Below are 22931 nucleotides of genomic sequence, written 5' to 3'. Positions count from 1 at the left end.
GGTTTAGATTTCTAAATAAATATTCACCTCGTCGCTAGATAGACCTACTCCTGAAAAACTCGTGCGCAAGGCTTTTTGTCCCTACGAGGCCACCGTCATTTACCCGACAGGAGGGGTGAGCGAGTGAGCCCTGCAATCTAGAATTTGACCACTGATGTCACTGTTTTCAACCCATTTTACACACTGGCCCTTTAATGTATAATCATCTGAAACTGAGAATCATTGTGTTTTCATTACCTTAAAATTAGCCGTTTGTATCTACTTACAGAGCGGGTCCTTCTCCTCCACGCTGTCTGGTTTCAGGGGTCAATAGATGGATTTTTTACTCCTAATGCTCCTATTCTGTGATTTTCTGAATTGCTTTACTCTGTAAATGTTGCATAAATAAAACCCAATCTCTACCAATCTCCAACTAACATGACACTAACTGACATTAATCACTTCTATCACAGAGGTACTATGCTTAAACTTGAAAGGCTTTAGAGTTATTTCAGACACTGAGCACAATGCCAAAAAAACTAAACTGACACGCTCACCAGTAACAACATGGTATGCGTCAAATCTATACTCATGCAGTCACATTTCTCCATAATAAAGACCAAGTGCATTTGATTAAATGGGCGGGGATCCCAGAAATGTTTCCAGCCAGATTACATTACGACACAGCGACGTTTTGATGGCCATTCTCATGAAACAATATTAAACATTCAGCCAGCTGTTGAAGAGTACGTTAATCAGTTTTTGGAAGGTGCCTTGTTTCATTTTGGCAGACAGAATAAAATATCTATGAATGCAAATATTTTCTACTAAGTTATCCACATTCTCACAGTGCTCATAATGTTTTTTACATGGAGCACCATATAGATTGCTGTATTATTTTACTGATGCAAAGATGACCAAGGGTTGGGTTTCCTTTGTGTCACATCTTTCTGTCAATAGGCTGACCTAACTATCAAGGGAAGATGGATGCTATGTTCCTTTCAATGTAAACATGTGAAACGTACATCTTAATCACATTTACAGTAATCAGAACATTCTGTGCATGTACCCATTATGCACAAGATTGTGCGATGAACATCAGTTCTCACGGAAATGCATAGTAATAGTCATACAGTATGAATTTGAAGTCCTAATTTGATCAAGTGTCTGTGACTTGGCCACATGTAACATTAAATGCATTTCCAACCTTAAGAACACGAGATGTTCTGGGTTTTACTTCAGGATAACTTAGTTATCTGGATTGCTATCAAGTTAGCTATAAAAACAATTTACCTCTCCAGTGCTGTAGTGCCTTAAACCTGCATTTTTTCTAATGGCCAGCAGGCGGCAACTTCATTGGTTGCAAAATTAAGTCAGATTGTATAGAAGTCTATGACAAAATGACCCAACTTCTCACTTGATGTATTACCTCAACAAAAATGTTCCTAATGAGTTTATAGTCTTCAATACAAAATGATGTTCACTTTGTAAATTATGGTCCCATTTAAAGAAAAATGGACAATAAGGCCTTGTGTCCACCAAAGCATTTCATTCCCAGCTGAAAATGCCAGGAACTCTTCAGAAAATGACCAGATGGGAGCGCTTGGGAGCGCTTTGGGGGCGTAGCAGTTTTTCAGCTGAGATGCTTTGGTTGTGACTTGTTGCTATGATACAAAATATCTGCAGAAGCAAAAATGCCAGCGCAGGGTAGAGTACTTGCTCTGGATACAGGAAAAGCTGAGGCATGTAGGGAGAGAGGAGTGACCCATCGACCTATGTAAGTTCATGGAATAGAGACATATGTTATTATATATACAGTATATTAATATATTTCTGCTGTTGTTGTTCAGCACTTGTGTGAAGGGATGAGCACAGTGTTTTATCGCAGAGTTGAACAATTTTCAACTCTTGGTTGCTCAGGAAAAAAAATGCCAAACATGCAGCGCCCAGCAGCTCATAGTACTGCTGCTGATTGTAATGCAAAGAATTTTAAAAAATATGCTGGCCTAACAAAAAAACGCTGGGTCTACTTTAAGGTGTGGCTACCTTTTGATTAACAAGTCGCTACCATGGCGACCTGTCAATCAGGACAGAGGCGTAGTAATGCGTATCCATGCCAGCTTCACCGTCTTGTCAAAATATGGTCACTTCTGGCTCCAAAAAACAAGGTGGCAACAGCCAAAATGTCTCAAGGCTTCAAAACAGTAGTCCACAAACCAATGGTTGACGCAACGGTGGCAACTGGGCTTAGGTGCTATCTGTGTTTTTTAACCATTCATACCTTCCTGACATTTTAACGGGGGTATAGGGTATATGACAGTACATGATGGTACCCCTCACCCCCCATTCCACAAGCTCTCTTAGCTATTGTAGTGTAAAAACTCCAAAAATGTCAAAAAAGGGAATATTTTTACACCTATTTTCCTTATTAACCAGAAAAATGCAATCATACACACCTCTGAATTCAAGGTTCTCTCATTCTTCTTAAAATAAATTTAATGCAAACTCTTCAGAAACAAAACAAAAGTCACCCAAACCGTCTTGGTTAGTCACTGTTCCAACTCTCAACAGCTCTGGTTTGGTTAAAATAAGCCCTTAATTCACAGAGGTAGATGTGAAAGTATGCTGGCTTTACAAGCTACTGTCTCTCTCTGCCGTTGCTGCTCGGCATTTAACTAGTTCTGTTACACTATCCCACCACTCGCAGTAACCATCTTTCTCAGGTCAGCTGCCTGGCCCACCAGTAGAGACAGAGCTCTGGTGATGCATGTTGTACACTACATACATCTTCAATACAGCATCTGATGTATCAGTTTAATAGAACGTGGAGCTTTTTTGACGGTATTGAAAATCATGCCATTGGGACGGTATACACCCTGGTTTACCGTCATAGCTCCTAAGTCTATTGGATACAGTCACTTCTTTTAAACAGTCTATGGAAACAACAAAGGCATGTATGTGCTAACCCTGGCTGTGTTAATGGCTCATTATAAAGAGCCATTATCTTTAATGCCATCCACATAATAACTGAAGTAAACTCCAAGAGAACAGAACACATACTAGACAGTATCCAGGATATCTAAGCCTGCTAAGAGACAGCTGACTGGAGATGGGAGAGTTCTTTCATCCCATATGCTCCCTGTGGTCTCAGCAGTCTGACAGGGTGACAGTGTAACCATGACCTGATTACCTGTCCCCTGAAGCCTGTAATCACTAAAGCCAGCAGACAGGCACTGTCAGTCCGCTGACAGGGAGGATAATTGAAGGTGATGCTACATGCTGCTATCCCTTCTAATGGAATATGAAAACAAAGAGCAGGGACAAGGCAGCGGGGCACCAAAGAGGCATGAACTCCAGAGCAGGATATTTTCTGACTCTTCACCAGCCATTTTTCACTTTACCTGCACATCAGACTTTTAAAATATGGGTCTGTGTGGACTGATGTCCTGTGGATTAGACTCCCTTACAAGCCTGTACAATATCTTTTTTAATGATCAGTCTTTTCCATAGACATTCCCATGAAGTCTCAGGTTTTCCCATTATTCATGTTCTTCAAAGACAAACGAGTGTTGTAAAATTAGTGTAATGATAAAATGCTGATGCACTTGTCTGTGTCTCCTGGTTCCACAGTTACAGTGTAGACTATTAAAGAAACATTAAACCTGCATCATTGGGGCCATCCATAACGTTCTGACAGGACTTTTTTTACTGGCTAACTGTGACAGGTTGAAACACCAACAGCAAACAACGCCCCAAAACAAACATCTCCTTTAAACACAACTATGTTCCTAATGATTTAATGTTGTGATAATATTGAGAGAAGCAGCATAATTCAAGAAGGAAAGGCCAGAAAATGGTGATGGTGAATAAACAGAGCAGTTCAGTCCAAAATTAGCTATCGACTTTTAGAGAATTTCCCCAGGCCCTGCCTTGTTATGTGAGCAAGTTGGACTATCTTCACGCTGCCTTTAAATACAGGTCAGTGACAGGGGGAGATGCTCTGCGGGATCCTGGGTAAATCCACAAATGTATTGAATTATACTGGAGAATAACTTTCAGTAATGCTAAAAGTACACATGCCTTGAGGCACAAAGTGTGTTGGAACCTCTGCCATTCTCTTCCTGCTGACTTTGTTTTTGGTGATGTCATTTCCCTACCAAAAAGCTCCAAACATCATTCAAAAGAGTGAATTTGGAGAAACTGAAAGAGATATAAGAATGTGAACACAAAATTAAAAGGTCCTAATCCATTTGTTACCATGAAGAAATTCAAAAGCATTTTTTCATCTTAAAATAGTATTTCTCCAGTCAGCCATGCTTTGTCATTGTTCCTCATTTTGGTCCTGACACATCATAAATGTAAGATTCAGTAATTCATGTTTTCATCCTTTTTTAATTATGAAACATACATAAACATAAAGATCAGCAGTGGTCATGAATTTGTTCAAAAATGGTGACTGAATCTAATTTTCCAAACACCTGGTTGATGTTACTGCTGTATTTCCTACATGACATATCTAAAATTAAAGTAACAATGTGTAAGATTTAAGGGAATTTAGTGACATCTAGCGGTGAGGATGCAGATTACAACCAGCTGAAACTTCTCCCAGTTGTAATTCCTTCAGTGTTTATGGTTCAGGGGGCTTTTACCAGGAGCCAAGTCATCCACAGAGGTCCCTTCCTCTCCAGAAGAAACAAACCAGGTGATTCAAACTGGTCAAAACACTGAATAAAGCAGTTTCACTTTACAAATCAGTGTTTCTCTGACACTATTTGGCATGTCAGAGACAGGATGCTAGTTTAGCACCTGCAAATGTGCTCACCTTTATTCTCTGCTAATTTAAGATCCAGACGTTCAGGAGATTTTTACCAGGAGCTGAATTATCAGCAGAGGTATTTTCCTCTCAGATAGTAATTGGCCCATTGATTTAAACCAGTAAAACCACTGAGTAAAGCACTTTCACCTTAAAGAAGCATATTTCCAATGCTCTTGTCATGGAGGGGCTACTAACTACAATGCGAAAACACGAATCGCCCTTTCTAAAGCCAGTGCTTAGTTTGTCCGTTCTGGGCTGCTGTAAAATGGTGGCGCAAATTGGCAGTCTCCGCAGATGAGGACCTGCTTCCTATGTAAATATAAACGGTTCATTCTAAGGTAACAAAAACAAGCCAGCTCTTATGTTCAGGTGATTATACACAAAACAACTTTTCTGCCAATATTTTCCTCTAAATTCTACATGCTGAGCATTTAACAGCTGCTGTTTTTAATTTACTGATAAAGCATTAGCCTAATACTTCCCCTCTAAGTTAAATGGTAAGTCTTGAATTTTCTCATTTCTCCCAGAAACCACACTGACGTACATGCGACTTGTTTTGAAAATTAACTGTGCACACTAAATTTAAGAGCTGAAAACCTGTGCCAATACAGAGGAAGGGACTTTTTTAATGCTGTCTTAAAGCAATACTCACATGGCCATATGCACTTTGAAAGCATTATTGGATGCTGTAATAGGTCCTCCTGTCAATACTGGCCGCAAAGAAATCCCTTCTTAAAGTCCGGCTGCTGAGGCATCATATTACCTTTAGTTATACCTAAGAATGTATTTCTACACAAAATGAAGAAATGAAGGCTGTGATTTTTGTCACTTACATCGTTACAGCCTTAGGAAGGGATCTCTTTGCATCTGTATTGGAGCTCCCGAGGAACTTCTCCACTGGTAGCACTGGTGCAACCAACTTTTACACTCGATTGCACCAACACATGACTTGGTCACGCTTTTTGTTTTCATTATTACTATTATTTAAATCATCTTTTTTTTTCAATTTTAACAGCCAAAAAATAAATTAATTGAAAAATGCGCTCCTTTGACTCTGATGCAGCCCCTCTGTCTGCACTCATCTCTCAGTAGCCTCACTCAGTGTCACACCCACAGCACTATCTGATTGGTTTCACATCACAAGTAATGAGTAATAGCCTACCAGCATTGAAGGCTGCTATGCTTCTGTGTGTTACTGGATGTGAACTTCAGTTGTATGAGAACTGCAAGGAGAGGAAGAGGGAGTGAGACTACGCCTGCAAAACATGTGACCCGGTGATCATAGTTTATAAAAATGCAGTGTGGTGAGGATATGGACATGTCATACACCATACGTATGTAACACGGACCTGCTGATGCATATTTAAGCAGCATTAGACCCGATTATATAAGTCATCTGTCACCCTATTTGTCACTGTTAGTAGAGACTTTAGTTTGAATAATGCACTGAATGAGAATAGACAAAACAAATAGTAACAGCACTAAATGACCCTGTCAATGTGTATATGTGCATGTAACTATTCTGTAAGGATAGACTTGAGAAAATGTGAAGCTATCCTTTAAATCCAGGTGTTCACACTGCTGCATGAAACAAAATGACATCAGCTCTGACAAAACTGGCAAATAACAAAAAGCAATTTGTAGTTAAAATAATTCCCCCATATTACCTCTGTCATGTTTGTAAAACTGGTGTTTGTGGTGTTACTGTCCCTTCTAATCCTGCTTCAGTCAGTGATTTCCTACAGGATGTCCTTTAGGTGTTAGCTGGGACACACAGTATGGTTGGTATGTTTGTGGTGCTGTAGCATTTTGGGGATCCATAACTACATACTCCATACTTGCAGCACTTTGTGTTCAGCTGTATGGCCTAAACTGAAGTTTTGGTGGTCCAATAGCTAACAACACAGTTATCTTGATGTATTTATTGCTGTGAAGTCACTGTAATGGTACTGAAACATCCCTGTAGGGACTTCTAACATGACTGCTGTTGAATTATAACGTCATTTTCTGTATTAGCTGTGCTCCAACTCCAGCCCTACAGGAACCTCTCTAAGACATGATCATACACATAAACCATACCATACTTATTTTTGGAGACAAGCAGAGTCCATTATATTCAGTAAGACCGGATGTAGTAGTAGAAGAAGAAGAATTTGAGCAAAGTGAATCAAAGTTTTATAAAGCTCTCCATCAGGATACTTATCACACACTAACATGTACAGTAGACGGGCTGCCCTCACATACAGTGACACTTAGCCACACAACCATAACCACAAGAAACTTAGCGCCATTAAACGGCTGCTAAGTACGTACATCCACTTGTGTGAGGCGTTTAATGTCATTATTTGAAGCTGCTTAGAAAACAACAGCGTAACGGGCCAAGTTACAATGTGTTCAAAATATCGCCACATTATATGAAGTACAGAGGCTCCCTCCCTCTCAGAGGACACACACACAGTACACAGAGTTTCTGACAGAATATAAAAGAGAAGACTTACCCCTCTGTAACCTTCTCTCTTTGTTTTCTTCTTATCAAAGTCACTCCAGCACACTAACACAGACAGATTCCCGTCCGCTATATTTAGGAAACTGACAAACTCAGAGCAGCGCGAGGCGTAGCTCCTCCCACCAGTGTGCGTGCAGCTACGTCCGTGCGCGCGTGCTTGGGTCATCCTACAATTATGGGTGTGAGTGTATGAGTGTGTTTTGTATTATAGTGTGCAAGTAACTGCGTGTATCATTTCAATTATGTCAACATTACTTTACAGGAATGTTTTGAATTTGTCTGTCAGAGTAGCTGAAGATAAAATTCATCCTCTCACACAGCAGCTGACGCAGCATCATATCAAACATATGATCCTCCTGATACTAAGTGCTGATACCAGACTTTTCAGCTGCACAGTGTCAACCCAAACACCAGCTCAGTGTAATAACCGATCCATTGATATCTTATTGAGCCCTGGCCCTGAAGGAAGAAGGAGAAAGCTTGTGACTCAAAGGCCACGGGTTCAAGTTCCTGCAACAGCTGCTCGTGACGCAGCCAATGCAGCCACTGTCTTCCTTCAACAACACTGTCACTACCAGCACAGCTTTCATTTTCAAAGGTTTTTCAAAGGGAAAACAAAATTTGAATTGATCATACACCTCAGCACTGTGTTGTTGTCATGTAAGCTCACTGATAGAAAAAGACCAAGCTTAAGATTTATGCTCAGGTAAGTCTGTTGAGAGCCTGAAGGTGATTGGTTTGACAGAAAATAGAAGATAAAACTAGAGAGTTTACTCAACTCAACTCAAATGTATTTATAAAGCACATTTAAAAACAACTCAGGTTGACCAAAGTTCTGTACAAAAGGAATAAAATGCTAAAAACGCAAACATGAGAGGCACCATAACTGTCAGGTACACAGCTCACACATTTAGAGACACAACATACACAGGGAAAATCCCATCAGGGGGACTCAAATGCTAATGAATAAATGCAGGTTTTGAGCCTGGACTTAAATGAGCCAGTGGTGGGGGCAGATGTGATTGGGAGGAGTATGCTGTTCCACAGTTTGGGGGCAGACACAGCAAAGGCACGATCGCCCCTGAGCTTAAGTCTGGAGCGTGGGACAGCCAGGAGCCCCAGGTCAGCTGACCTGAGGGACCTGGGCGTAGAATAGGGGGTTAGAAGGTCTGTGATGTAGGATGGGGCCAGACCATTAAGGGCTTTGTACACAAAAAGGAGAACCAATACACACTATAAGATTCTCATTCTAAATTAAGACACTTGCCCTTTCAAGAAGAACATTTAGTTTCACAAAAATATGTAATTACATGCAATTTATGATGGTGGACTTATTTGTACTCCTACTTAGCTACCAGAGAAGTCAAAGTTACAAGGGTAATTCTTTTTCTTATTTCTTCTCTTATCCCTGGAATATTGTTTGTTTGTTTTTCAAATATAACCATCTTATATGATAAAATAGCCTATTCTTAAGCATGTTTTCTGCAAATGTTCAAAAAGTGGCACTGATTTCTATATTACTGTTAACTATACAGAGGTGTCAAATGTTTTTAAGCGATGATATATCACGCATTATGTTACTTACAGAAAATGTAAGCTGTTGGGTGGAATGTTTGTATTGGCAAGGAAATGAAACAGAGATGGGCAAAAGACGCATTGTCCTTCAAACAAATGTATTTGTTTTCACTAGTAAGAGGCTACTTTTAGAACTCTGTGTGAAATAAAATATGCTTTTCAAGCATTTCTTTAAGAGTATTCAGTAGCTTTAATCTGTTCCCAACATATAAGATTGAAAGAAATGTAATTAACCCAACCAGATAACATAAGGAACCATTCTGTGTTTTGAAACTAAACCCTTCAAACAAACACATTACAAGTTGTCATTCCATCACTGGACCATCAGGAGGCAAAAAAAGAAAACTCTGGCGCCACCATGTGTCTTTGAGTCAGATGACAGCTGAAACACTGGTTAACAGCAGGTGAGAATCACTAAGGTATTGTAGCAGTGTGGATAAATCAGTACTCTTTATTTTTTGTTTACTTCAAAGACTAGAATGTTGTTTCTTGCAAATAAATCACACAGTGAAACTCAGCATTTTGTTCTTTGAAGTTTTGTGTGTAGGTGTGTTTGACTCTGTCTCCCCCCACAGGCTGTAGGCAGAGTGAAGGCTGTCCTTCCACGGCCTCAGCGTGGTCCTCCCTCAGCAGTACCTGCTGTATTTTGATCCTGGAGCACTGAAGTTACAGATAAACTGGGAATTTGATCATCACCAGTTGTTTGGATATGATGTGTGTTTTGCGAAGCAGAGAACACACCTGTGTGGCATCAAGGATTTCACACAATAGCTCTAAATCAGTACTGAAAATTATGTAAAAATTAAAATGAGACTTTGTGTCTGCTACAGTTGATGCTGTAGGGTAGATAAACACCCTTTGAAAAAAATCTCCTAAGCAGCACAGATCTAAGAATAAATCGTTTACATTTAAAATGTATGCTTGGATTTACAGCTGTGGAGGTGGTGAACTTGAAACCAACTCTAGTTTACAATGTCTCTCTAACACAACAAGGCAGCTTTACAAACACACACAAGAAAGGCATAACTTTGCTGCTTCCAGTCTGCCCTCATGGGGGATTCTGTAAAATTATTTTCCATGCCATCATGTGTCTTCATCTTCATCTTCTAACCGCTTCATCCTGGAGCCTATCCCAGCTGACATCGGGCGAGAGGCAGGGTACACCCTGGACAGGTCGCCAGACTATCGCAGGGCTGACACATAGAGACAAACAACCATTCACGCTCACATTCACACCTATGGACAATTTAGAGTTATCAATTAACCTAGTCCCCAATCTGCATGTCTTTGGACTGTGGGAGGAAGCCGGAGTGCGCGGAGAGAACCCACGCTGACACGGGGAGAACATGCAAACTCCACACAGAAGGGCTCCCACACCCGGGATCGAACCGGCAACCCTCTTGCTGTGAGGCGACAGTGCTAACCACCACACCACCGTGCTGCCCTCCATCATGTGTCTATTGAAGTTAAAATGATTAGGGTAATGTACCCTAAAGTGTATATAATATGTGCTGAGATTGGAAGACTGGAGGTAGTCACCTTTTTCTATTTTAATCTGCTCTGGTTCCTCTTACCTGTCACATCCTTGATCGTATATTCATTTCATTTCGACTGTACTCTCGGCTGTTTGTGGATGTTTTTGACATCCATAGAGAGGGGAAACAACAAGACTAACATATTTTATTTTGGCCTATCATTTTCATTTGTGAAGCCTTTATTTGTGTGAGTCACTTTTTGTCACTGACCTTGGGCCAGTTTGTGACTCTTCCTAAAGGGACAGTTCACCCCAAAATCAAAAATACCTATTTTTCCTCTTACCTGTGGTGCTATTTATACATCTATTGTTTTGGTGTGAGCGGACAGTTGGAGGTATCCGTGGTAGAGATGTCTGCCTTCTCTTCAATATGATGGAACTAGATGGCACTTTTACAAAATGTAAAAAAAAAAAAAAAGAAAATTACAAACTCAACAGCAATGTCTCTTTCCAGATATCATGACCTGGGGCCTCATTTATAAAAGAGTGCTTAGGATTTATACTAAAAGTTGACGTGCGCCCAAAAGCTGAAAATGGCTTGCGCCAAAAAATAATCTGATTTATAAAACCGTGCGCACACACACTTGCACGCAATGTTCTCTTTATAAATCACAGACCTCCTGGAGTTGTGCGCACCCAGATCCGCCTCATATTCCGCCCTCTACACGCCCTAGTTCAACCATAAATGGTCATGCAAATCACCTCATGAATGCGATCTGCATATAAATAAGCCGGCATGCGAGTGTTCTCTCGTTGTGTGAGTCACGGCGACGGGTGAGAAACGAACCAAAAAACGGAATTTCTCCGAGACTGAGCTAGAGACCCTTTAACGGGAGGTGGAGGACTGAAGAAAGATTTTATTTGGTGGCCACAGCAGCGGGATCACTAATAAAAGAAAGCGAAAAAAAGTGGCAACACATCAACGCTGCTGATGCTGTCAGCTGTGTCTGTGGGACTGCACGACAGTGACAAAAAAAAAAAAAAAAAGTGGTCTGATCTAAAGGCAGACCAAATATTTCTACTCCTTTACCAACATGTAGTTAATGTGTTGCTTTTAAATTTGAGGATGTTTGACATTGAGGGGGGAGATGTCGACTTCCACTCCATCAAAATGAGTCTTTTTGCAACAATCATCCCCAGCATCAGAGACTGCCGCATTGCTGCAGGTAGGCCTGCTGTAGTCTGTGAGCAGCCAAAGATGGCGAGTTCGGCCTCCGGTTGGAAAGATCTTTTATAAGCCTTGGAAAGCCAGTCAAATATTTTGTCCCAGAATCCAGTCAGCGAGGGGCAGAACCAGAAGGCGTGAGACAGTGTGCCCTCAGACACTTGACATCTGTTGCACAGCAGTGAGACAGAAGGAGCAATCTTGTGCAGCCTGAGTTTAGAGTAGTGAAGACGATGAACAACCTTGAATTGGATCAGCTGATGTCTGCTGTTAACTGAGCAGGATTGTATCATAGTTAGACACCTCTCCCATGCAGCCTCAGACAGCTCAATGCCTAGCTCCCCTTTCCAGGCCTCCCTCATCCCATCTGTGGCAGCCCTATTACAATCATCAAACAAATGCACAAAACTGGAAATGAGATGTCTGGAGTCAGGGGGCTTCTTCAAGATATCAAAAAACACATGCTCCTTAGAAAGAGATTTGAAATTAGGGATTTTGGATCGAACATAATCTCTGATTTGCAGGTAACGAAAATGGTGTAAGTGGAGTAACTCAAATTTCACCCGCAATTCCTCAAAAGAAGCAAAACGTCCACCCACATACAAATGCTTGATAGAGGTAAGACCCCCCAGCAAATGGGTGTATGTACAGAGGTCGCTGGCAAACTCAAGGCTTTTCTGACCTGGTTCAGAATTCTAATAGAGTTTTTAATAACAAAACTTTGACTCCTTAAAATGTCAGGTTTCTCTATTTTACAGAACAACAAGGCTGACAAGGAGGATTTGACTACAGAGTTGGCCTCCATATTCAGCCAGGAGGGGGCCCCAGGGGCCAAACTGCCTGGAGATTCCTGCTGCCAGAACATCAATGTCCTGACGTTAGCAGCCCAGTAATAATGTCTAAATATGGGTAAACCCAGCCCTCCCTCTGACTTGGGCTTTTGTAAATGGGCTTTTGAGATCCTGTGATTCTTATAATTCCAAACGTATGGCAAAATTATGGAGTCTAGTTCTTTAAAAAAAGCTGACGTGAGGAAAATAGGGAGATTCTGACAAAGGTAAAGAAACCTGGGAAGGGAAACCATTTTAATCGAGTTGATACGGCCAATCATAGACAGAGGCAAGATCCTCCAACCCTCTATATTTCGCTTAAGCTTAGCAACGAACTCAGAGAAATTTAACTTAAATATGAGTCTGGGTTCCTAAAAAGTGATTTTTAACCAATCTAAAAGGGATACCTTCTAAGAAGCCTGGCGTGTAAGTGCTGGAAAGAGGCATAAATTCACTTTTTGTCCAGTTAATTGTGTATCCAGACAGCTTACCGAAAGAGGTAATCAGTTCTAGCAAAAGGGGAACAGATTTTTCTGGTGTTTTTAGACCTAATATGACGTCGTCTGCGTACAGACTAATGAGCATTTCTGTGCCCCCCACTTCCAGACCCACAATCTCTGGATGGGCTCTTATTTTTAAGGCGAGGGACTCCAGCGCGACAGTAAAGAGGGCAGGCGAGAGAGGACAACCCTGCTGAACCGAGTGACGTAAAGGAAATGGGGCCGACCTATTGCCGTTGGTTAAGATGGAACACATCGAGCTAGCGTATATCAGTCTCACCCAAGATATAAACGAGTCACCGAACCCGAATCTGTACAGGGATTCTAACATATACGGCCACTCGACCTGGTCAAAAGCCTTGTGTGCGTCTAGAGACAAAATTGCTGCTCCACTGGCTTCAGCATGATCAACATACATAATATTAAGAAGGCGTCTGACATTGGAAAAAGAATATCTACCAGGGATGAACCCTGTCTGGTCGGCGTGGATTATAGATGACAAGTGCCTATTTAGTCGGCCAGCTAATATTTTGGTTATTATCTTCCTGTCAGAGTTCTGAAGTGCAACAGGTCTGTAGCTGGCCGGGTCTGTTTCCTCTCTGCCCTTCTTCAGAATGAGGGAGATATTAGCCTCATAAAGTGTTTTAGGCAAGGTTTTGTCTCTTTTAGAACTCACCATCATCCTAAGCAAAAGCGGAGCGAGAATGTTACAGAATTTCTTATAAAATTCGCAACCGAAGCCGTCAGGCCCGGACGCTTTGCCTGATGGAAAGGACTTAATGGCAGAGATTATTTCTTCCAGTGTAAAATCGGAGTCTAGGTCTTCCCTGGCAGCATCACTAAGTTTAGATGTTACAAGAGAGTCAAAGAAGTTGATCAGGTCAAAGTGGGTGGCATTATATTTAGAAGAGTACAGTTCGCTATAAAACTCTCTAAAACGATCATTTATCTCTTTAGGGTCGGTCAACAGGGTACCTGTCTTAGATTTAATACTGTGGATCATCCTGGAGGCCTGCACACCCTTAAGCTGTCGCAACAGGAGCCCCACGGGTTTTTCCCCCAGTTCAAAATGTTTTTGCCTCAGTTTCAAAAGAAGGCTGTTTATTTGGCCACCTAGAATACAGTTATACTCATATTTAAGCTTAACTATCTTACTGTAGTCTCAGAGGACTTCGAGGCTCGGTATATAGCTTCATAGGTAGGAAGGATATTCTCAATTTCTAACAAACGCTTCTCCCTCTCTTTTTTAGCAGCGGATTCATAGGAAATTATATCCCCACGGATAACAACCTTTAATGTTTCCCAAAGAATAGAATCCGACACCTCACCGTTGTCATTGACTTCTATGAAGTTTTTTAGTTTGGTAGTAATAGCTTCCACAAACTTATCGTCGAAGAGCAACAGAGGGTTAAAGCGCCAGGAATAGCTCTGTTTAGGAAGAGAGAGGTTCAGAGACATCGACAGGGGACTATGGTCAGAAATTAGTATATTGTGGTATTTAGTGTTAGTGACAGAAGTGATTAGATGAGAGTTAACCAAGAAATAGTCTATCCTGCTGTAAGATTTGTGGACATGTGAATAAAATGAGTAGTCCTTGTCCGTAGGATGCTGAATCCTCCAGATATCCACTACGTTCCTGGACTTAATCAAGTTGTTTAGGACCTGCACTGATGTAATGTTTGGAGGCGGACGCGACGACATTCTGTCCAAATAAGGATCTAGGTAACAATTCAAATCACCTCCAATTATTATATTAGAGTTGGTGGCATCTGGCAACAAGTCAAAAACCTTTTTGAAAAAATTAGGATCATCTACAGTCGGACCGTAAATGTTTAGGAAGGTTAAAGGAAATGAATTAATAGTCCCAGAGACCATAATGTACCTGCCGTTAGAATCTGTGTTAAGGGAGGTGAGTTGAAACGGAATATTTTTCTTGAAAAGGATAGCCACACCACGAGCGCGAGAGGTAAACGACGACTGATATATCTGGGATATCCAGCTGCACCGCAATTTGCGTTGCTCAGTTGCTCTAATGTGGGTCTCTTGCAGGAATATCACATCTGCAGATAAAGATTTAAGATGTCGGAAAACCTTGTCCCTCTTAACAACATGACCTAGCCCCTTGACATTCCATGAAACTATTGTGACATCCTTGCCTCCTACTGTTACTCTATCCTGGGACCCTTGCATACATGAGTAAAGGAAAAGATGACATAGTTGAGCAAAAGCATATTAACCATTGTGAATTGGCTGGCAGCATTTGAAAAACATCACACAGAAAAACAAATAACACAAACATGTCTGAGCTACATACAAAAACAACATATTGTGTTAATGTGTGGATTTAGGCTACTCCCCTTCGCGTGGATTATTCCTTCCCAGGGAATGCGCGCCTCTTCGGGGTTCGCGAAGATCGTGGGCGCCTCGCCATCCCGGGGATAAACATAGAGCTTGGCCGGGTACCGTAGGATGTGTTTCACTCCTCCGTCTCGCAGAGCCTGCATCACATCTCGGAAGGCACGGCGCTGGGCCTTTATACTCCATGGGCTGTTGTCTGCCACGGCGAAGGATTAATTCTTTCTCCTGAAAGTGGTGGATACGCGCCAGGATGGTGCGCAGTTTAGCGCCGGCGGCCGGCTTCGGCTAAAGGGAGCGGTGCGCCCGGTCAACCTTAACTGGATACGGGAAGTGATCAACACCAAGCAGTTTGGGGATTAGTCTGGAAACGAATTCAGTGGGCTTACCCTCTTCCTCACCCTCTTGTTACAACGTGTAATTTGAAATAGCCTACAATTCAAAGATGAAAGTGTAATAGGCGAACACGTTTCTTCATGCTGGTTTTGTCATGAACAGCATATGTCTAAGTAGCGCTGATGAAATGAGTGTAACGGTCGTGCTTAACGGCTGTATTTCGAGACATGATAAATGCACTGGAAATATTTAGCTAAATAAATAAATATATTCCATGCAGTCGCGCCATCCTCTCCGCCTCCTGCGCTCACAGAGTGGACAATGAGACATTAGAGGCAGTGCGGATTAAATACATATTTAGAAAGAATTTCAATTCAGGATTTGAGTTGGATTTTACAGCGTTTTTATGAAACAATTATCACTCACTCCAAGCGCAAAATAATAGCCTGGTTCCAGACCATAGACCCCGCCCACTTAACTGAGTAGGTTTGCATCTCTGGTCTGGCATACTGCAATGAATTTGCGATTTATCTCGTCCAAACGATGGACGGACCAATGAACGCCGGGGGTCTAGCGATTAGCCAATCAGCGCCACGCTGATGTCAAGCTGTACGCCGGTGGGTAACTGGTGAGGATAGCAACAATGGCGACCGCTACAGATCCTACAGACCACATTAACGATGCTATCGAGGTATTTCGCCACTACTCGCGTTAATGGAGGACCAAATTAAGGAAGCTGCTAAACTGGATTTAACGGCGATGCAGCTGGGCGTGCACGACGACGGAGACATTTTAAACGGGCAATGCTCGCTTGTTTTCGGCACCCCCGAGGCATGGATACTAATGACGTCAGATTCTGGGTGAGTCGTTGATCTCTACTGATTGGTTAGGGAAAAATCAAATTCCCTCCCCCTTGTAAATCACCTTCAATGGAGGCAATGTCAGACTGAAGGTTCTGGGAGCTTCAGTCTGACACTCAGGCTAGCAAAATAAGGCTGCTGGATTTAATTTCAATAATAACGTGGATCTAAGGTGGATATAGCGTGACATTAAATTTGTGTTAGACATCAATAAAAATCTGACTCACTTCTCCACCTCGCCGTCTGTGTCGCCACTTCCCAGTGTTTCCAAAATGTGCACACGCATGACTCAGAGTTTGCTTACAGGTGCGCACATTCTCCCGCCAAGTTTATTTTTATAAATCACAACCTTTGCGTGGTAAGTGGCGTACGCCACTTTCAAGCCCCGTTTTGTGCGTAAGCAAGCTTTATAGGCCTAAATGAGGCCCCTGGTACTCAAGATAATCCACAGAGCTTATTGTGAGCAGTTTCATTAAGAAACTATTTTCTTTCTATCAAACTACACCTGCCAACCAAATAACTGCACAAAAGGAAGCATCTACTCATGGACAAGAGGCTCGTGCTCGTTACAGCGTAAGATGTAAATATTAATAGTGTCATCCTGAGCTGTAACATTACTTAGCTCAGTAAAATGTCTCTTACTTTTGGAAGTTTGAGTTATGAAACGTGGTTATACATGTGAGTGTAGCTGGGATTCATTTTAAATCTATCCTTCTTCCTTTCTGCTGAATAATTGGTGGTACACATTGCCCTGTCAGTCTGCTTGTGTGATCACATCAGCTGAACTCAACTTCATGCTTGTTTTTAATCAACAATACAATCTATGTAAACGGTTAAAACCAAGCAACAAACTACACTAAGAGGGAGATTATTTTTCACCTTCCTCCCAAGTTGAATTTCTATGCAACAAGAAACACACAAGTGTGAAATGCTCATTGGATTAGCTGTTAATGTGCTTTTTTTAAATAAGTGAGGTATCCCTTTATATAGCTTCAAGTGTAAAGATTATATATCTTAATATGTATATTGTGTATCCCTGTGGTTTTTATCATAAGTGGAAGGTGAGAGGATGGAGAGCGAAGAGATAAAGGAGGGATTGAAAGAGCAGGCTGGGGACAAGACCTCGCCTCAGAAACACAACCACTGCAGCTGAAAGGAATGTCATGCCTTAACAGGATTTTAACCACAGAGAACCCTCCTCCTCATAAGACACAGGCTGGATTTGATGTGTGTGAAATTCTCTTTTAAAAGAGCCACAACTGCAGTAGCAAACTTTCTCTATGAAGTGATCCTCAAACAAATCCATTGCTCCTAAACTGTAGAGCATTAATAGCTGCTGTCACTCCTTCAGTCCACATTTCCTAATGGTCTGGATGAAGACGAAACTGGGTGATGGGTCAGTTGTGTAGGCAATAGCTTATAGGCAGCTCCAAAGCCTTTAGAAATAAGCAATGAGCAATACACTCTAATACTTACACACAAATGTGTCATTGATTGCAGCAAACAGCACACAGAGAAACTGAAACTTACAAATTTCCATGATTTATTACCTATCTGTGCCAGCAGCAACATTGTCCATGTATCTGCAATCAGTTTACATTAATGAGTTACAGTATACAATCTATTTACAGTTCTTAAACATGATAGAGTGCAAAAGCTTCCACGAAATGTATAATAAATAATACGTTTCAAATATACATTCATATCCACTCTTATAAAAAATCACACAAAATAACATCATCCAACAACACTGTGCGCGCTGAAATCATGACAGGATAAAAAAGTAATTTTCTCTTAGTGAAGAATGTAGTCTCCTCAAAGCTTGTGACAAACTGCCGAAAACAAGCCAACGAGATGCAGCAGTCAAACTCGATGTTTCTCAGGCTACTGTGTATTCTGCACAAACAATGAGAAACAGTCATGGCTGCTAGAGATGGAGACAGAAAAAGAGTGCACTCGGGGAAAGCATCTGTGGTTGAAGCCGCCCTGGTCAAGAGGATTGATAATTCCTGGTCATCCAATAAAAAAGCTGCACAATTTTGAAACAGTCCATACATTTCAGTAATATCAAAGCTTTCTGTTTCACTTTATGTTCATGTAATAAATATATGTGTCAATTAGATGGAAATCTGCATGTGAAATTTAAAAAAAAACTAAAAAAAAAACGGTTATGATAATCATGCACCCATAGTGATCAATTTGACCTGCACAAAGGTGATCACTATAAGATATTTCCGCTGTATAATGTTGCAGTTATTACTGTGTGGTGGTGTTGTAGTGTCACAGGGCCTCTGTTGTTCAGGTGTTGACAGTGTTAGCAGCAGTCAGGAGTGAGGAGAACAGAGACTGTGGGCTGTCCCTCAGCACATCTGGAGGGTCTAACTCTGCCACCTGTTGGACAGAACGCCTACTGTCAGTCTATCATCAGGATCACACAAACTTTATCTCTGTTTATTTGTAGTTGTTACCTCTCCGTTGTCCATGACCAGAATACGATCTGCGTGCATCACAGTGTTGATCCGATGGGCAATGGTGAGCATGGTGCAGTTCTCGAAGGCTTCTTTGATGGTGTTCTGGATCAAGAAGTCTGTCTCTGCATCGATGGATGCTGTTGCCTCGTCCAAAATAATGATCTATTGGACAACAGGAGAGACAGTTAGACTGAGGCCCTGTTTACACCTGGTACTAACATGGGCGATTCAATGGTGAGTGGACGTAAAATAAATAACATCATGCACATTGCTACGATGGCATCACCTATAGGTTTGTGTAGGCCCATTTTGATTTGGCATTTCAACTGTCACCATCTTAGTTTTTTGGAGCCTGAAGTGACCAAATTTGGACAAGACAATACAGTTTTCGTGAATGTTGAAATTTGCTATAGAGACAAAAACTGTTTCTTGTACCAGGCTGTGTTTATTTCTGCTGTGGGCATTTAAACGTGGGGGCCTATGGGGATTGACTCATTGACTTAGCTAGTCTCAAGTGGCCTTCAGAGGAACTGCAGTTTTTGGCATTTTCGCATTGGCCTCATTTTTCAGCCTCATAGGTTGCTGCTTGGTTCACACCTGGCCCCTGTCTCAAGACACCACTTGTGATCACATTTCCACCTACATAGAGTATGTCGGCTGAGTAGGAGGTCCTTTGGTGTGGTCCTGCACACATTAGTGTACACACTGCCGAAAAAACATGGACACCTCTAAATATGGCACTGTGGATGCACTGGGTGCGTTCACACCTATAAGTGGAGCTGTCCACTTGGGATCTGATCACCCAAGATGCATGTTAATTCCAGGTGGAAACAGGGCCTTAGATATTGACTGGAGAGCAGGGGAGCTAGGAAGGCATAGGGTGGAGAAGGTTTGGGAGGGAAATTAGGGGCAACTGCATAGACTGACACAGACTGACACATGGCCCAGAACAAGATGATGTTAATGTGAAAAACATAAAACATCGTACGCAGTTATTTAGTTTGATTGTTGTTGCAACACATAGATATGTGGCAGTAGTAATCAAGTGGCTGTTAGCAGCACTCAAATTGGTGTGCAAATAAAAAGAAATCAGAAGAGGCTGATAAAAACCTTGGCGTTGCGGAGTAGTGCTCGAGCCATACACATCAGTTGTCTTTCTCCTACAGAGAAGTTCTCTCCATTCTCCAGCACTGGTGCCTGTAGTTTCCCCTCCAGTCTGGAGATCTGAGGGGAAAAAAACAAAACAATACTTTTAGCTCTACTTTTAATTGTGCAATTAGCTCCTCTAAGAGTAACCACAAGTGTCAGAGATCAACCAGTCCATTAAAAGAATAGTCTGACACTTTGTGAAAAACACTTATTCACTGTCTTGCTGAGAGTTAGATGAGGAGATCCATTACTACTAGAGTTCAGCTGTGGAATGTAACTTAGTATGTTTACTCAAGTACTGCCTTTTCAAGGGGTAAGTTTGCTATTTTTCAACATGGACTGTTTTTGTGTCTAAGTGTAAACATTTTTTTAAACTGGTCCACTGGCCCATTGGTATTGAGTGAAACAGCATTGAAACAGGCTGCAATACAACCCCTCGGGCCATGTTCGCACCATTAATTTATGACCACTAAAAGCACTTGTTTTTGTCACTGACAGGCTCAGATTGTTATTCTAAGTGTCTGAGAACATTATGGAAAGGATCCCTACAGAGACAGACCTTTTTGTTAAAGAGTAAGATCCTTTTTGTTTAACCAGAAACAGCCCTGAACTTGCTATCCAAAACCCACCAGACTCCATTTAAATAAACCATCATTTTATCATCATAAAACAAACTTCATTTGAAGTTAACAAAAACAAAATAAAACCCATTAAGCTGTCTTGGTTCATCTTTTCTCTGTTCAAACAATCACCAGTTCTGGTTTGGTCATACTTAACTCTTAATTCTCCCAGTTAAATGTGAAAATATGCTGGCTGGATACACACTAAAATTATTATTTTAATGGAGTCTGGTGGGTTTGAAGATGGTGATTTTGGTATGGTTTCTGGTTAAACAAAAATAAACTTAGATCATTACTTCAGGGCTTCATAAATGTTCTTCCCTTGCTTTCAAAAACTAAGAGACCAAGAGAAAAGGCTCTGTGCTAGCTCGGGGTAAATGATCACACACTGTAAACTGGTGATGTACTTTGATTCATAATGTACATACTGAGTCCTTCATGTAGGTCTTCTCCAGTGCTGCCCAGATCTCCTCATCACTGTAGTTATTGAAGGGGTCTAGGTTGTATCTGTGAGAAAACATGTGTTATCACAGTTGGTGAACCAGGGACAAACCACGATAGCAACAAAAGTGTGTGCCTGTGTGTAAACATAAAGCTCTGTGGAGTTAAGTTACCTGATTGTGCCAATAAATAGCACAGGGTCCTGGGGGATGATAGACAATTTGCTGCGCAGATCCTGCAGACCGATGGCCATAATGTCTACGCCATCTATCAGGATGGTTCCTGCTGCTGGCTCCACTAGCCTGAACAGAGCCACGCCTAAAGAGGACTTCCCTACAAACACAAAGCATAGAGTACCTACTGTAAGAATAGCAACCCTAACGGTTTCCAGAGGTATGGCTATCATCATTTGCACAGTATAAGATGCATTATTATCATTATAGACTATAGGTTTCATGATGTACTGTACTGCAGTACTATCAATATGACATATTCAAATACATCAAATAACTTCACATGTATGAGTAAAGACTACTGGAGTCAGGGTCTTACCAGAGCCTGTTCTTCCCACAATGCCCAGCTTCTCTCCAGCTCGGATGACGAAATTGAGCCCATTCAGGACAATGGGTGTATTCTCTCTGTACCTCATCTTATAGTCCTGAAAAGTGATGGTTCCGTTCTTTGGCCAATCCTCTGGGACTTGAGCCTCCTTTATGTGTCTGGGTGCCTCAGATTTACAACCCTGTTCAAAATAAAAAACAACTTCCTTAAAATGGGGATAGGAGGTGAGTCAGATGATAATTAATCACATACTGGAAGTTAACGGTCTTTTTTATTTATTTATTTATTTATTTTTTTGAGGCAGAGAAGTCTGACCACGATATATTCCTGCATCCGCTCCACTGAGTTAAATCTCGCCTCCACCTCCGTGGCCTGCCGCACTACGTACTGAAGTATGCTTGTCAGCTGGAAAACACATAAACACAGTCTGTAAACACAAATGTTGCAGTTGCTTCCAATGTGTCTTGACAAAAATAAACCCAAATCTTCATTAATTGGCTGTCTAACTTTACCTGTGTGGTGTAGGACATGGCCAAGCCTTTCAAAGAAGGACTGATGAAGTCATTACTGCTGAGCACTACGAGCAGAGATGCCAACAAGGACATGGTCGCACCCATGAAGTCCAGCCAGAAGGAGAGCCAACGTGTCCCACAGGAAAACATTAAATAGTGGTTGGAGTTGATGTCATTGAGTGTCTTGAACCTACAACATGATAAAGGACATGCCAGGGTTTGTGAACATATCGCCTCACCCCAACGATCAGTGAAACAATAAGAGACACTGTGACTAAAACCTCACCTGCTGCTTTTGTGCAACATAAATGTAAAGCGGGAAACAATTAGAACAGAGCACACATTCAACACGCTTAAAAACTCAAACTACAGTTACCCCCTTGCAGCTGTACTGTATGTCTCTGCCAATTAATCAAGTTGCAGTTACATCTAGACTTATATGTAGCCTTGAAAACAGACAGTGTATCAAATATGAATGTTGCTGCAAAGAAGCCACATAATCTAAAACATGGATGCTTCATACACATCTTCAACCCTAGACTCACAAGTCAGTCTTTAGACGCTTTGCTTAACTAAAGACTGATGACTTTCTCCCTGATTTTGTGTTTAGATGGGCGGATACAATTTCAGAGTTTAAAAAAACTCCCTACGTTGCAGAACCAATAGTAAATCTGCAGGGCGGTCCTTCGGTGGCTCACTGAACTCTTGTGCTTGTAAACAT

At 41.5% G+C, this 22931-nt stretch overlaps 2 protein-coding genes across 9 annotated transcripts in view; both read right to left on the bottom strand.

Annotated features, from left to right (window-relative positions):
- The window catches only part of LOC126392684 (myocyte-specific enhancer factor 2A-like), a 56277-nt gene extending 48856 nt beyond the window's left edge, over window positions 1-7421 (bottom strand). Inside the window, exons 1-2 of one of the 4 annotated variants that reach the window (XM_050048250.1) lie at window positions 7294-7355; window positions 5958-6018 (exon numbers count right to left, since the gene is read on the bottom strand). The gene's annotated coding sequence lies outside the window, so the exon portion shown is untranslated. Of the gene's footprint in view, window positions 1-5957; window positions 6019-7293 lie in introns of all 4 variants that reach the window. The other 3 variants (XM_050048274.1, XM_050048266.1, XM_050048241.1) reach the window with 3 other exon arrangements.
- A 10561-nt stretch (window positions 7422-17982) lies between these two features.
- abcc12 (ATP-binding cassette, sub-family C (CFTR/MRP), member 12) overlaps window positions 17983-22931 on the bottom strand; it is a 34604-nt gene continuing 29655 nt past the window's right edge. For all 5 annotated transcript variants that reach the window (XM_050048132.1, XM_050048153.1, XM_050048143.1 and 2 more), the window contains 8 exons: window positions 22211-22400; window positions 22014-22103; window positions 21690-21879; window positions 21311-21470; window positions 21125-21203; window positions 20038-20151; window positions 18925-19089; window positions 17983-18847 (listed from right to left, as the gene is read on the bottom strand). In XM_050048132.1, coding sequence (XP_049904089.1) covers window positions 18755-18847; window positions 18925-19089; window positions 20038-20151; window positions 21125-21203; window positions 21311-21470; window positions 21690-21879; window positions 22014-22103; window positions 22211-22400 — 1081 coding nt within the window. In that variant the 3' untranslated portion in view covers window positions 17983-18754. The remainder of the gene's footprint in view (window positions 18848-18924; window positions 19090-20037; window positions 20152-21124; window positions 21204-21310; window positions 21471-21689; window positions 21880-22013; window positions 22104-22210; window positions 22401-22931) is intronic.

This window comes from Epinephelus moara, chromosome 1 (genome assembly GCF_006386435.1).
Source record: "Epinephelus moara isolate mb chromosome 1, YSFRI_EMoa_1.0, whole genome shotgun sequence".
In the NCBI taxonomy this organism is placed as follows: Eukaryota; Metazoa; Chordata; class Actinopteri; order Perciformes; family Serranidae; genus Epinephelus; species Epinephelus moara.
The sequence above is the reverse complement of the archived record's forward strand: the minus strand, read 5'-3'. Positions and strand labels throughout refer to the sequence as shown.